The following is a 15117-nucleotide window of genomic DNA, read 5'->3' on the forward strand; positions in this document are numbered from 1 at the left end:
AAAGAATTGGTGGAAAATGTCTTTCATTAAAAAAACAAGAAGATATAGTGGCAATGACAGTAGTTTGTCAGGCAGATATGCATATCAACCAACAATAAACATTAAGACAACCTAAATTAGGAGCCTAAAGCCCTACTGCAATAACCTGGAATTATCAGGTTCCTAAAGAAGAGAAACAGATGTCTCTCTCCTGCATGTTTCTCCAATGATGTCCCCTTGGAGACCTTTCTTCTTTCCATTAACTGTAGAAGCAGTATTTGATGTCTCTTCTTCTATTTAATAGTTACATGTGATGAGTATCTTAGTCCTAACCACCCTGAAATTCATACACAACATTTGAGTTAATAAATTCTTTCTGAATTACATCATAAAAACTCGAGCTCAGACAAAAACAATAGATGAAATACAAAAGGCACAACTATTTTGATATACTAACCTGAACAATCCAGACCACTTTTTAAGCAGTGTTTCATTGTATTGGTCTCTTATTTCAAATAAAAGATCAAATAGTCGGTTCACAGGAAAACCATAGCCCTGAAGGATGAAAATGAAGAAGGGATAGATAGATCAAGAAACAATACACTCAATTCTTAAGACAACACTTCAGAAGTCTGAGGTGAGACTTATATTCAATCTTATCATCTCTATAACACAAATTATAGTACATGTAGCACACTACATGTTGATTTATTACATTTTTACCAAAGTATTTATCCTGTGCATTGGGAAATTTGCACCATTTCTCCTTGTTTGTTAAAAACTGCAAGAATACTTTCCAGTGATGTTCAGTTAGTCCTTCAGCTAAAGACTTAATGATAACTGGAATGCTATTCTTTTTTAAGATGAGAAGTAAAGCACTTTTAAAAGACAAGAGCGTATACAAATTACAAAACTAACAATAATTTTGCACACATATGAATAGCTGATGCTTGCTGGATAGCCCAGAACACTTATGTTCAGTTCATAACACGGAAAATGAGAGGCTAAGGCATGAAATACATTTTTTTAATATTACTGTGCAATTTTGGGTTTGATTTGTATATATTATTCATGAAAACACAAACACTGCACTCATCTAAAGTTAAAATCTGCCTACAAGAATTTCAGTTAAATTAATAATACAGTATGTACCTGCAAAGTATCAGCAAATACTACAATGAGATTCTTCAGTTCCAGAACAAGGTCAGGATCACTACAATATGACTGAAAGTGAAAAATTCTGGTTTTATTTAAAGGATTTGAAATATGGGACATACATTTTCAAAGAATAGTATCACAGGTTAAATTATCCAGCCTTAGTGAACAACAATTTATACTTGTTTGTCTTTACTTAGTTCAGCTACATAAAAGTATTTGTTAAATTTTTATATAACTATAATGGTGTAAAAGTTCAGAAAGAGACAACTAAAATATGAGATTCAATAAATACCAGCATGGTATACTGAGACTGAAAATCACATTTATTTTAGTGGAATATAAGCACACTTGGCTGAATCAGTATCACAGAGGTTCCACTGGACATTCTTTTGACCACCAAGCCTGGGTCTCACTAATGCTGTGCCACCTCAAACAGTTTATCCAGCTATATGGGTAAAACTTTAAAAAATATTTTCTGAACTATTTCAAATTTAAATTGGATTATAAAAAGGTCAAGACATTAAGTTATTTACCAGATGACTGAAACTGAAATTTGATTTTCAGAGGTGTAGAGTCATACAACTAAGGCTTTCACCTCACCTTCACTATTTGAAATAGTGGATAAAGTAAAAAAAAATTATATTAAAATAAAAGTTCATGAGAATACGGTATTGGTTGAAGCCAATATACACCTGCTTCACCTTTCTTGAAGTTTTGTTCTTAGCATAATTTATTAAAATAAAGGGTTTGGTTTATTTATCTAAACATTAGTCTTCAGCAGGATGATATTAGAGAGATTCTGATAGAATTTGGTTTGATGGGAATTATGCATATAGAGGAGAAATAGTGACCTATTGGACACAACAAGACTTTTAAGAGTTCATTAGAGATTACATTACTTTCAACCTTTAAATTATCATATTCTTATAGAGGTGTCTAAATACACATGGAGACAGTTAACTAGCAAAGTACTTAGTTGAAAAAAATGCTGGATGAATATATCTCATTAATCCTCTCAAAAGTAGTAAAAAGGTATGAGAACACCTCATGTACCACTGCTAATAAAGGTCCTATAATAAGTATGGTTGCAATCTCAACTATTTCCTCATTTTTCCCCAGTATATATGAAATATAAAATATTTTTTGAATTAAAGATCAATTTTAATAAAAATAAAAATAACACTGCATAAAGCAAATGCTCCTAGCAAACATTCAAAAGGGGAAGTTAAAGTTGTTGCATTTTTTCTGACAGTGAAAGTTACACCAATAGTAAACTCTGAAGCAATTTATTATCTGTCAGTCTGAGTGAACAATGTGTATTCCATTGGTTTTTCACAGAGGAATAAGAAACAGCATACAGCATCACTGCACCTAAGGTAGGAATACAACTTTAGGAGACACACTTGAATGCACCAAAATACCCAAGTGATACGGAAGTTTTCTAATGCTTTTACTTCAACATAAACATAACACTACCACAGCAGTGAAGAGAGAGCTGCAAGGGTTTTGCTGGTGGAGTTTATTTTGGAAACACAGCATTTGGAATGATAATTAGGAACTATTTCCTGGTGCTGCTTTCAGTGCTGAACTATTCAATCTGATCTAATGAAGAGGTCAGTTGAGACTAATGAGGAAGGATTGCAATAATAACAGCAGATTAACTCTGCATATTCTAAACTGCTGGACTAAGAGAACGTTTGGAAGACCCAGTGAGTTGTAAATCAGTGGAGGATTATGCAAATAGCCCATGGCTGCGGATCACAGCCTGATACTGTTGGGAAAAACAAAAGCCTGGCAGGCTCCCTCCCAAATCTGAGCAATTTTTAATCACAAGAAAAAGAAAACATGAGAAAGGTGTAATTTTTCACTTTGTTGCTATCCCAGCTTTAAATACACAGAGCTCTGAAGGAAGAGGCTTTAAACTGCAATATTGGTAAGACTTCTCACTTACTGAATGTGTTCTAAGAACAGCAATGATCTTGGAAAGGGCCATGTTCCACAGTTCATCAGTGTATGTCCTAGTTACCAATCCTTGGGTTACATGTAAAATGTGGTCTTCTACTACAAAAAAACTAAAACAAAATAATACTTGAATTATTTAGTTGTTTCTAATATTAGAACAAATATTACCCTTCACACCCAAGCATCGCCAAAACCTTCCCTACTGAAGCAGCACCACTTCAGTAGGTTTGGTGTTGTGCTTCAACCAGAACAAAGTAAAAATGTGGAAAGTTTGTTTCATGCCATCTGGAGCCAAAACTGCTGGAGGGTCCTTGTAGGGCACTGTGCTGGTAGGATCTGGATGCTCTTTCCTACTCAGATCCACCAATAACCACCCAAATGATTTGTGCAGAAACTGACTCTTGCACAAGAAATTTCCTGGACAATGGGTGAACACAGGCTGAATTAAGAATCAACACAGTAAAACTGAAATAAATTTTCATTTAGAAAACTTACCCTACAATTTGACTGAAGTATCTTCTATAGCCTTCTACTGTTTCATGCTTTCAATGAAAAAAAAACAAGTTAGGAACAAAAATATCACTAAGCATTAGCTTCAACTCAAATCAATACAAAACCGAAAGTACTGGTTACCATGCTTGACTGTGGTTGCAGAACTAATCTTGCTTGTTTTCTCCTTTGTTTTCTGTAGTAATTTTCAAATATTTCTCCATCACCCTAAAAAAAGACGTAAGTAGTCAAAAAAAGAAAAATGTCTCAGTGTGAAAAAGGCCCTTCTTAAATTAAAGATACTATTCTCTTAAATTAAGCACATATTTTTCATTTATTCCACATGTAAATCTCCAGATGACACCGGCAAAGTTTTGTATGCATGAAATACACAGAAATTACCTTTTTCTGTAGAGAAGCTTACAGCCTGTACTGTAAATAGAAATTCTGCTCACATGCCTACATTTTGCCAAGCAACACTGTGCATTTTAAACAGTGTGTCCATTTTTAAACTACAACTTTTAGAGTATATTAATATTCATAGACGAGGCATATTGCCTGTTACTGTATAACTGAAATTCATTGTCTCCTAAAACATTTCTCTAGGTTATTCAAGAAAGTAACTGCATTATAAAGTTGTTACAAAAATGCTTCTGTGAATATATGACACATCTGAACACTGCCTGCATTAGCTTTGCCTGAGGAGAGACACACATGAGATTTATTGAATATTTGCTTATTCTCTTTGGATTTATAATGAGTGTGGACTTGGATTTTTTTTTTTTCCTATCAGGATCCTTAAAAATACAATACCTTCTGTGCCTAAAGATCGTATTATGAGGAATTCAAGTGACATCCTACTCATCTCATTAAGATGACCATTCAGTAGAAACCATCTGTCCATCTGAAATCAGTGCTACATTGACTCGTCTATCTACCAAACCACAAGCAATTTGTATGCAAGCAGAATAAAAGAGCTTAGCATTTTTAAGGTTTGTTTTTACTTTATGAGCCTATTATTAGGCCACTGCTATTTAGAATTCCATTACCTGGTCATCCAAAAATTTCCAAATCAAATTATTATTGTCATTAATATATATTGTCATTAATTAATGTCAATTAGACATTTTATCCTACTAAACCAGGATTACTTACCTAACTCCTTTATAACATATACATTTAGTTCATAATGAATATTTAGCTATTAATGAATATTTAGTCATATTTAGAAATACTGCTAACCTAAGAAAGCCTAAAAGTAAAAGAGACTTTGCTTAAAACCCAAAAAAAAATCCACTTGAAACCAAGATGCAAATTTACTAACACTGTCTGTTGCAGCAGAACTCTACACAGTATGTTCCAATTCATACAGACACCTAAGGATCACAGGTACCAACCATTCACCTCCAGCCCAAATATTCAGTGCAGTTTTCAGATTGTTGACTTCTACCTCCAGCATCAAATCTCTACCCAGTCCTGACAAAAGCTTCTCAAGTGAAAAGGATTAGTTCTTCTCAAATCCACATAAGTGGAGATGTAAAATATCTTATGATTATTTATAGACCATGCTATACTACGCAGTCACAATTAATGATTCAGGCATAACAACTGTTTGAACCAGATGTGCTGAGGCAATCAAGAGAATACACCAACAACCTTGATGGTTCACTCACTGAATCAGCAAAGCCTAGGCAAGATAAAATATAACAAAGCGATGCATTTGTTTTGTCCAGCTTCCAAAATTACATGAACAATAAATCAGTTCATGTTTTGTTATAAATTTTAGGAATATTTCACACCATAGATACACTTGTTATACACTGATACAGTGTTTTATTAAAAAGTAACATTATATGTAAAAGGGGAAGGGGTATCTTCATCAGATTTTTTATACAGCATCTCACATAATACACAGGCTAAATAAAGATCTTTATGTATATTTCTCGTAAGTTTTTAGTCTCAAGAAAGGTTACTGGTCCATAAATATAGTCTATGTTTGGTATGTATGTATCTTGCCATCACTAGGTTAGAATCACAAGCTGTGTAATATTCTGAGGTATATAAAAATTGTGCTTTCTTCTTCAATATGAAGAAGCAGAGTAGAAAACTACTGTCCTGTGTGAAATTATAATATTTTGTAGCAGAGACGGAATTAATTAAGAACATAACACTTGATGTAAAAGCCTTATTATAGATCATCTGGTATCAACTCCCCTTCTTTGCCATCATCAAGTTCTCTAAACTCAAAATAAATGGTTTGCAACACAAGGTAAATGAGAAGGATCCCCAGAAGTGGCTAATGCAAACTCTTAATAATGCTATTATGGCTTATTAAGAAAATTATGGTGGCAGGAAATACAGAAGTCTACATCAACAACCATTTTTGATATCAGGGAGCACTCCAAGTTGTTTTCTGTCTCTGGTGAATTTGGAATCTGGAAAACTTCCCGTGTAAACCCAAAAAGCTTATCTTTGGATGAAGGATGCAACTTCAGGATCCTTGCCAAAGTGAAAAATATAATTATATATTACTATTAAATGTAATCTCTCAATTTTACTTCCTGCTCCTTTATTATACTAAAGAGAGAATTAGTAGTTGTTGTCAGCTGGCATGCTTAATTTTACACATTCTTTTTAATGTGTTATTTCACACTGTTCTCTGTTAAAAGAAACAGTCTACTCTTCCAATAGTTCTGTCAGCCTGTCTTTCTGTCCTTCCCAAATTTTCAGTGAGATGAACAATTAATGATGGTTTTATTTGCATTTTTTCTTTAAAAAAAAAAGTTACAGTGAAATTACATTTAAAGTATTTCAATATGCAATGTAACATTGTAATATGCAATGTTTCATGTAACACAGCTGCAAGGATTCCATAAAAAGAAGATAACCCAGCCTGAATGCTTGAAGGCAGGTGCAGCTGAGACTGTAGGATTAGCAATACTTACAAGTACATCAACTTCATGTCACTGATACTTAAATTCTATAAGTAATCTGACTTCAAAAGTAACTGAGACATAGGAAAGATAAGAAAACAACAAATAATATGATGCTATGTTTCCCAAATAAGGTTTTCATCTTTGTAAGCTTGTGCACTGAATCTCTTTTACAGAAGCTAAAACAGGCTATTGTGTTTCTGCCATTGAGTTGAATGTAATTTGCCTGGGCACACCCTGTTAGAATCTTCAGATTTTGCTTCATATTTTTTGCTACTACTCTGATTTCCCCAAGATTCAGACTGAATATCCCTATGTTTTGTAACATTCATCCAAATACTTAGGTAACATAGAATACTTGTGGGAACTGTAAAAGTGTGGATACCAATATTAAGGCAAACATGCATATTTTACACATATATTTAAAACACCTAGGTAATAAATGCCTTGGGAAGTGTCCTTTATTATGCATACAAAAGCACACATGGGCTCATGCCCTGAGTACCCATACCCATCCCAGCTGGTTCATCCAGAACTACTAACACTAGAAGCATATGTATATGCTTCTAGTGTATATATATAGTATATATAGTATATATACTATATATATATACTATACTTGCCTGTTTGGGAACTATTAAGGGTATGAACAATGTGAAAATGAATATGTCACTTCAAAACTGTAAATCTCTTTCTGAGGTCACCTTAATACATACCAAAACTGAGTAGATGTGCAAACACCTATAGACTGGAGAAAAGTCTACAAGATCTTGGGCTGTTAAAACCTGAAGAAGGAAAGGAAAAAGAAGAGTATATAAAACATAATAAGCATATAATCTACAAAATGAGATATATTACCAAAAGAACTTGTCTACATAATAAAGACTCAAAAATAGATGGCTCCTATTGGGAAACAATAAAACAATTGTTGCAATCTCTCCTCCTTTAGAATTACAGTCAAATTTTGTGTTAGAATACCACACTCCTTTTTCTGTGTTTCAAGAGTATCAGATATAAAGGTCTAAATACTCACTGTTTTATTCAATTTAGGAATACTGAATATTTGACAGATGAAAGAGTTCTCACCTAAGATGAGGTCCTCAACACCAAAATGCAGGATTTAGCAACACCAGAATATTCTAGTGAGTCATGTAACACTAACAGTGGGCAGGCAATGTATGATGTAAATTACAACTGAATTCCAGAATAACTGCAAGTCCTGTCCAATTGAATGTCCTCAAACACAATGCTGAAGCTAGCATTAATACAACTAATATTTTACATTAATTTTTCACCCTAAAATGCTGATCTGGACTGGCACACCTTGAAGGTGTTCTGTTAATGTTAACCATCTAAACCATGTGTAAAGACAGAGAGTGTTGTTCAATAAATCTACAAAATTCACTTCAAATAAGATGAACTGATTTAGTACAAAGTTACCTCTTCTTCATGTTCATCCTCATCTTCAAATGTTCGCTTCAATGTGATCTCATTCTTGGATTCCAAAATCCTGTTTCTACCTAAATGCATATTCCGACCATAGTTTACATTATTCTGCTTCTGAAGAGCAGTACTAAAGGTTTTCTGCTGCTGTGCCTGTTTTAAGAGTAGAATCAATTAAGAGGCATGCAAGTCAAATTCCATTACTGATGAGTATATGCTAGGATATGAAAAACAGGTGGTGCAATTGAATATACATCAGTATAAATGCAAGGCACATGCATGCCCTCAGCCTACACACCAGTGATTTTGCCTTTAATCAGCTTGGGATGACAAATAAATTCAATAGTGAATCCTGAATAACTTTTCCCTAATGACCAGAATAAAATTTTAAAGGCAGAAAAATATTTATAAATCAATCTGTAATTTTCCTGATCATAAATTGCAGAGAATCAGTATTTAAATGAAGTACAGGTATCTGAGTTCCCAGATACTTTTTTGCCGTCTTCAGTTAAGCCTAAGTGAGCAGTCAGCTGCAGAAGTCAAAGGCACTATATTGCCCTTACTATTGAAGGCAGCACAGCATAACCTTGCAATTAGGTTACATTTATAAAAATCAGTGCTGCATTTTACAAGAACCTTAGATGACAAAATGGCAACCCAACCCAAATTCTGTCAACGAGAAGTCAAATGAAAACATTATTTGCTCTCCAAATAAATTTTAAAAGCATTAACTGCTTTAAACCTCGCCTAGTAGCAGTGCTCTGAAGTGGCAGATTATTTTGTGATGGAGCAGGCAAGGCCTCCAGCTGTCTCAGTCTCCTTCTGGTTCTTACCTCAGTCTTCTGTATGAGTAGCACTTTAGAGAGAACTAGTTATCTCAACACTTCTTTTGTCTAATTCATCCTGGCCAGCTGGCCAGATAGGCTGCTCTTTGTTCTGATGCAGTAGCTGCTGAGATACACACTACCCATGAGTTGACTACTCAAAGTAATTCATAATTTCTTGAAACCTGAGATACACAGCATCTCTCCTTCCTTTCTCAGGAAGGAAACTACCTCTTGTCTAGGACACTGATGAAACCCACACAACATGTTCGCATTTTAAAGCTCTCCATCTTTACTCACAGATCTGTGGGATGACTGCAATCTTTGAACAAACCTTCTGGAATAAATTGAGACTAATGCAACTGAAATTTTCAGTGCACAACAGGACAGAAGTAATTCTGTTTGGCTGGTTTACCTGTTTCATGGCAGTTTCCCCAATTCTGTCAGAATGCTTTCGAATACTCTCTAAGAAATCCTTCAGATCTGACATGGATATTTCTTTTATTTCTTCACGTAGTTTTGGAAGATTTTCTATCATTATCTGGCAAAAGCGGTATTGGCTAACTCTAGGAAGATAGAGATTTTCTAGCTGCTCCATTGTTTTCAAAGCAGAATAGTATCTACAAAGAGATTAAAATAAAATTATGCAGCTTCTTATTAAAAGTTGGTAAAATAATTTATCAAACATATATATCAATATCACACATGGAATCAATATGCATCTAATTAATTTACTCTATTCTTAGAAAAATTTTTAAAAAAAATTATCAATCAAAAGGTCATCCATATAATGCTTTAGTTGGAAAAAAACCCCAGTGAAGTGCCAGAGTGACTCAGCCAAGTCAAAACTTTAAGTAGGCTCCTATAGTATTAACTGTTCTGATCAACAGTCCCAGTACCACATGGAGCATCCTGCAGAACGGAGACACTGAAGTAATAACCACCATCTTCCCTTCTAGATTGAACTGATTAGGATTTTTTAATGATTTGGGGTTTTTTTCTGATACACAAACTGCCAAGCACCCAACACTGCAGCATATGCACCAAACAATGAAAAAAATTGGTATTGCTTGATAAAGCATACCTGCAGGTACCTGCCTTCTTCAGGTGTACATGAACACATACACACATCTATGCCCACCCTCTTTCCACCATTCTTAGTGGAAAAGACACATATACATCTATCCTGAACAATACTTTTTCCAGCAGTATATTGGACTTTGCTGTAAAACACAAACCTATGAATTCTTCTGACAAAATACAGTCTATCCCACCCAGAAGACAACTACATTGAATTAACCAAGTACCAGAATCAACAAACCTGTGATCTTAAACACAGTTTAAAGAGAGGCACAGGAACCACGCTAAACATAAGTAGGACAGTAGTCAACTGCAGATGTGAAAATAATTTCCCTTTATGTAATATTCTTACCAGGTACTCAGTCCTGGAGGGAGTAGGGAAAATGAATTTAGTTTATCCAATTAGAACAGAATAAGGTAAACCGATTCCTTCTACCGTGGTCTTAAACTGGAAAAGCAGAAACACTCAGATCAGATGGAGTTAACTTGCTGCTAGTTCCAACCTTTCTTTCCACAAATATGGAGTAACATCCTTAACCCATTTTCAGCTTTTCTTCCATAATTTTAATTCCTTTTTCTTCCTTAAAGTCCAACACAATCTGTTTTGAAAAATTACCAAATTATCTTGAGGGGAAAAAGCTGAATATGAGGAGAATCCCTTCAAATGAGAAAAAACCTAGAAAAGTGTCCTTTAGGGTTCTTTAGTTTCTGGGCATTACTTTGCATATATAGTGAGTAAACACTTTCAAAAAATGTAAGCCAAGTTTCTGATTTCTTTAGTAGACAAGCAATAACAAATTACTAACACTACAGTCACAATTAACATAATTTCTTGCTCAATTCTGAAATTAAGACAGTGTTTTGAATCTTCTTAATCAAGACATTTCTAAGTTAACAGCTCAGCATAGCTGGAGGATGGGAAAAACCTTCTCTTTTATTCCAAAACAGAGCTGCTTTCAGAAGACTGCAAATAAAGAGGTTTCAAGTGTAAATTAGGAGCTTTTGTTTGTTATATGCTTGGTTTATAGAAAATATACATAAGGTGACGGGAATGTTGCACATAAGAAAAGGTCTTGGGGGGTTTATGTGTGTGGGTTTTGTTTTTCTAAATAGAAAATGGCCAAGAGTGCCACATGGTGAGACTTCTGGGGAATAAAACCATAATAGCATCAAAATCGTATAAAAGGTTTTTATTTAAATTATACAGATCAGCTTATCAGAACACTGTTAGTTCATCTGGGAGGTTTTTGACTGCTGGCTCTAAGATCAGAATTAACATAATCCATTCTAAATCCATTCTAGAGTGCCTTACTAATTATACATATATGGAGCTCAGGACCTTGCCCTTTTAACATCTGTTCTAATAAAGCACTGAAGTCCTATTAATTTGAAGGTCATCTGCAGGTCAGAATTTAAACCAAAAAGTTTTGCATATCATTTCACAGAATGATGTATTTATATATTTAGATTTTAAAACTTTCAATAGATTTAACTCAATGCTAAAGGTTTTGACAATATTATTTTGTTCCCATCATGTATTATCAATTGCACAAGGTGAAGATTGCCCATTTGACTACAAATGAGTTGAAGAAGTATCTTCAAAGTTATTTTTTCATCTAAATATAGCATTCTCCTGTCTATTCTTCTGAGCTGATCTTAGGAGAATATGCTCCTCAATGCAAAATTTATCATTTTTTCAAACTTAAGATACAAGTTTGAAACACCTATATGGGTCATATGATAAGACTGTATAGAACGGATCCATTTTGACAGCAGAACACAAAAACTGCACAATGGATTTTACTAAAGTCTCTAAACTGTCCAAATGGAACCTTCTAATACCAGCAAGAACCAGGAAAGAAAAAAAAACACCACACAACACAAAAGTAAATTTAAAAAACCTGACAACAAAGAAACAGCCACCCCACCTCTCTCCAAATATTAATATTAGTGTCTAGCATCATCTTATTCTTTGCAAAATGCTCCAGACACAGAACAGTCAGGTCTGTATAGAATACGAAAACATCAACACACAAAACCTCCGAAATTTAAAAGAAAATTACCATTACTTTAGTGTACATAAAGTATTCTTTATGCTTTAAATCACAAAGAGAACTTCTAAGTTTTTTATCAGCAAACTGTTATTTGGAGGCAGTAAAGAGAAATATCATAACTTACTAAAAAAGCCCCATCAAGTTAAGCTACAGCAGTAAAGAAATGACACAGACAAGGAGCAAGACGAACTCAAAGACTTAATTTTACTGAGAATAATTTAATTGCACACAAGCTTATTAAGTAATAAAACATGTAGTTATACCCCAAAATTTCCTGCTGAAAAAACCTGAGAGACAAAATCTCCATTTTATTTTAATTAAGGAAACAGACCTAGTTTACAAGGAAAAAATAGTATTATCCTTCAACTTTAGTGTTTCCCTTAGAAGAAATGCTGTATACTCTTGCTTACCACATTTCCACTGAGTAAATACCTAAAACTTTTCTACCAAACATATTTAAGGGAGTTCCTTGGGATTTTTCCATAATGCTACAGAAAAATCATATTCAGAGAGATCCTGAAGGTAACATGTTGAAATTGCAATTGAAATCCTTTTACCACAAGTATTTCTTTTGTTTTTAGATCTAGTTGCATTATCAACTAGATTAAACTAACCAAATAATTTAAACCTAAGTTTCAAACTTTCCCAGCATACAAATTTTGTCAGCTGCCCAAAGGACCATGAACTGAGACAGAGGCACTACGAACTCTGAAACTTCTGTAAAGTAAATCAAAAGCTCAGTATTTCTGAAAATCATATTAAGGAGCTGCTGTGTGGAAAAAGCCAAGATGTGGAATACCCTTTTTGTCAATAATGATGTGGTAGGAATTTCTTTTAGAAAGCGAAATTATCAAATTAATAATGCTTGAGAATGGTGACAAAGAAAAAAGCTGAAATTTCAGTATCAAATAACCCCATGATATAAATTCTGATGGCATTTTTTGCCAGATCCATAGCACCTCTGGGAAGTATTGATTAGCTGCTGGTAAAATCCAGTGCTTCATTCTGATGCTGTTCCATAACAATGCAGAAAAACAAAATCAAATTACCATGGTTTTAGCTGTTCTGATATCTTCCATATTGACATGAGTAGACTTATTGAATTATTTCCATTGTACAACGGGTTTGGGCTTTTTACTGTGGAAAAAGACTTGTGAAAGCACCAGTTCTAACTATTCCCAATTAGACCACAATCACCTGAAGCAGCCAGGACTGAGGCAGGTCCCAAGGCACATATCAAAATCCAAACATGAAGGCCATGGTAACAGAGCTGTATGAAATGTGTGATGACCTTATCTGTGACTTAAAATTCGAGCTCGAATTGTGTAAGTGCATAGCCCCCACTAGGCGGTTGGGAGAGCAGCAAAGAAACCACACTTCTCCTTTGTGCTTCCTCAGTTAAGACTTTAAACCCTCTGTAGCTCTTTCCAGCCAACTGTGTCTGTTTAGAGCAGATTCTGCAGTTACTTCCTCTCACTACTGCAGTTCTTGTCAACTTGTGTTATCCATGGCTCAGGAGACAGATAAATAGGATACAGAGCCTTTCACCTCTAGGTCATCAGTTCAAACATTACCCATGTTGGTAAAGGACCAAAAGTTGCTATCAATAGATGCGTTTTGGACTTCTCTTAAACCTCTGTTCCACCTGCACAAACCAGTATGTATTCCAGATCCAAAATCCTGCATTGCCTTAAAAGAGGTCTGCCACGGAAAAAGAAAATGAAATTCCAATCTTTTTCCTGTAACAACTATCCCCCAAACATACATAATACCCATATTTTTGTTTTCCCTTCCGTTAAACATTAGAATTGAGAGTTTTATTCATGGTGCAAGACTGTAAGACAATGGAATAACAAAAATATGTTCTAAAAGGCCACAAGCAGAGAAAGTCAAGATGTCTTTTTATAAAAAAATAACAGTGAAAGCTTTGCTGCATTAACAAACTTGAATGAAGGTTTATAAGAAATTATCTTTGCCTAAAATAAACATTCTTTATTTGTTTTTTTATGTCTCAGATTGTGACTGCTACTCTCTGACTCTTCCATGGAAAAGCTTCACAGCAAAACTTAGGCAGATCAATTTTGAAATCCCTTGTATGTGCACACATCAGTTGACAGGTCTTTGCACTGACACCATGGATGTTCTTGCTGTAACTCCATATTTCAGTAGTGATAAAGGCCAGAATACATGCACTCTGAGCCACAAGGAGATTACCAGTTGTGTTACCTGAAAGGTGGAATAGCCACCTGCATTATATGGGTGTATATATACATGCTGTATTATAGGGAAGCGTAAAGTCACAGGCAAAATAGTAACTGTAGCATAGCTAATGAGAGTTATCTGAGCTGCAGAAGTAGCCTGCAGCAGAGTCTAAGCCTTCTGCACTCCATGTGATTTTAAGGCATGGTACATCAAAGCTATGGCATCTCCCCTCTCCTTTAGATCTCCTTATGGTATGACAATAACATACGCAAACCCCGCAATTCAGAAGTCCTTTGACTTTTAAGATTTCCTGTCTGGCAACAACTTCCACAGGGAAATTATCAGATAGAAGTCTTTAAGATGTGAAGAGTATTGATGGCTTCTTGGAAAGCACGTCAACCATCAGTGGACTCTACAAAATCACTAGCAAATACGGAGCCAAAATGCTAAAAACCATCAGTAATTTTATCTCACCTAAATGGTCTTTACATGATGACACTAGGAACTACAACTTCCCCTGCAATTCTAAAACCAGGATGCTGCTTGTCTTGCCTGGCAGAGCAAGGGTAGGGCAGAATGCAGGCATTGAACCCAGTGTTTTCAATATTTTCAGGACACTAAACGCAGCACTGTCCACAGAAGACCTTGCAGAGGGAAGTGGTGTGATTCAGACAGCACATTCTTCGGTCTGATCTCTGACTTAAATAGCAAGGGGATTGTTTCTATCTTTCTGCAGAGCTGCTCCAAGAATACTGCAACATGCTACTACTACTAGGTGCCAGCTACTCTAAGCAGATGCTGAACCAGTGTCCTGTTCAGAGGTAACACTGTATAGTAGTCAAGCTGATGAGATCTACCACACTGGTTCACATATAGCAACTTTAATTGTAGTAAGAGACACCATAGTGCCATAGCTGTAAGGTCATTCTTAAAGCTTTTTGTATTTCTGCAAAAGACCTCCCAGAGAGCAAACATGCATAGGTATCATGGAGT

At 35.0% G+C, this 15117-nt stretch overlaps 1 protein-coding gene across 11 annotated transcripts in view; it reads right to left on the reverse strand.

Annotated features, from left to right (window-relative positions):
- EXOC6 (exocyst complex component 6) overlaps positions 1-15117 on the reverse strand; it is a 115192-nt gene that overhangs the window by 49390 nt on the left and 50685 nt on the right. For 10 of the 11 annotated variants that reach the window (XM_088059414.1, XM_088059416.1, XM_088059415.1 and 7 more), the window contains 8 exons: positions 9204-9408; positions 7962-8117; positions 7238-7306; positions 3733-3816; positions 3595-3641; positions 3089-3209; positions 1132-1203; positions 437-534 (listed from right to left, as the gene is read on the reverse strand). In XM_088059414.1, coding sequence (XP_087915540.1) covers positions 437-534; positions 1132-1203; positions 3089-3209; positions 3595-3641; positions 3733-3816; positions 7238-7306; positions 7962-8117; positions 9204-9408 — 852 coding nt within the window. The remainder of the gene's footprint in view (positions 1-436; positions 535-1131; positions 1204-3088; positions 3210-3594; positions 3642-3732; positions 3817-7237; positions 7307-7961; positions 8118-9203; positions 9409-15117) is intronic. The other variant, XM_088059411.1, reaches the window with a different exon arrangement.

Source organism: Pseudopodoces humilis, chromosome 9 (assembly GCF_049639895.1).
Source record: "Pseudopodoces humilis isolate 2021_Gansu_Grassland_sample_001 chromosome 9, ASM4963989v1, whole genome shotgun sequence".
NCBI classification, from domain to species: domain Eukaryota; kingdom Metazoa; phylum Chordata; class Aves; order Passeriformes; family Paridae; genus Pseudopodoces; species Pseudopodoces humilis.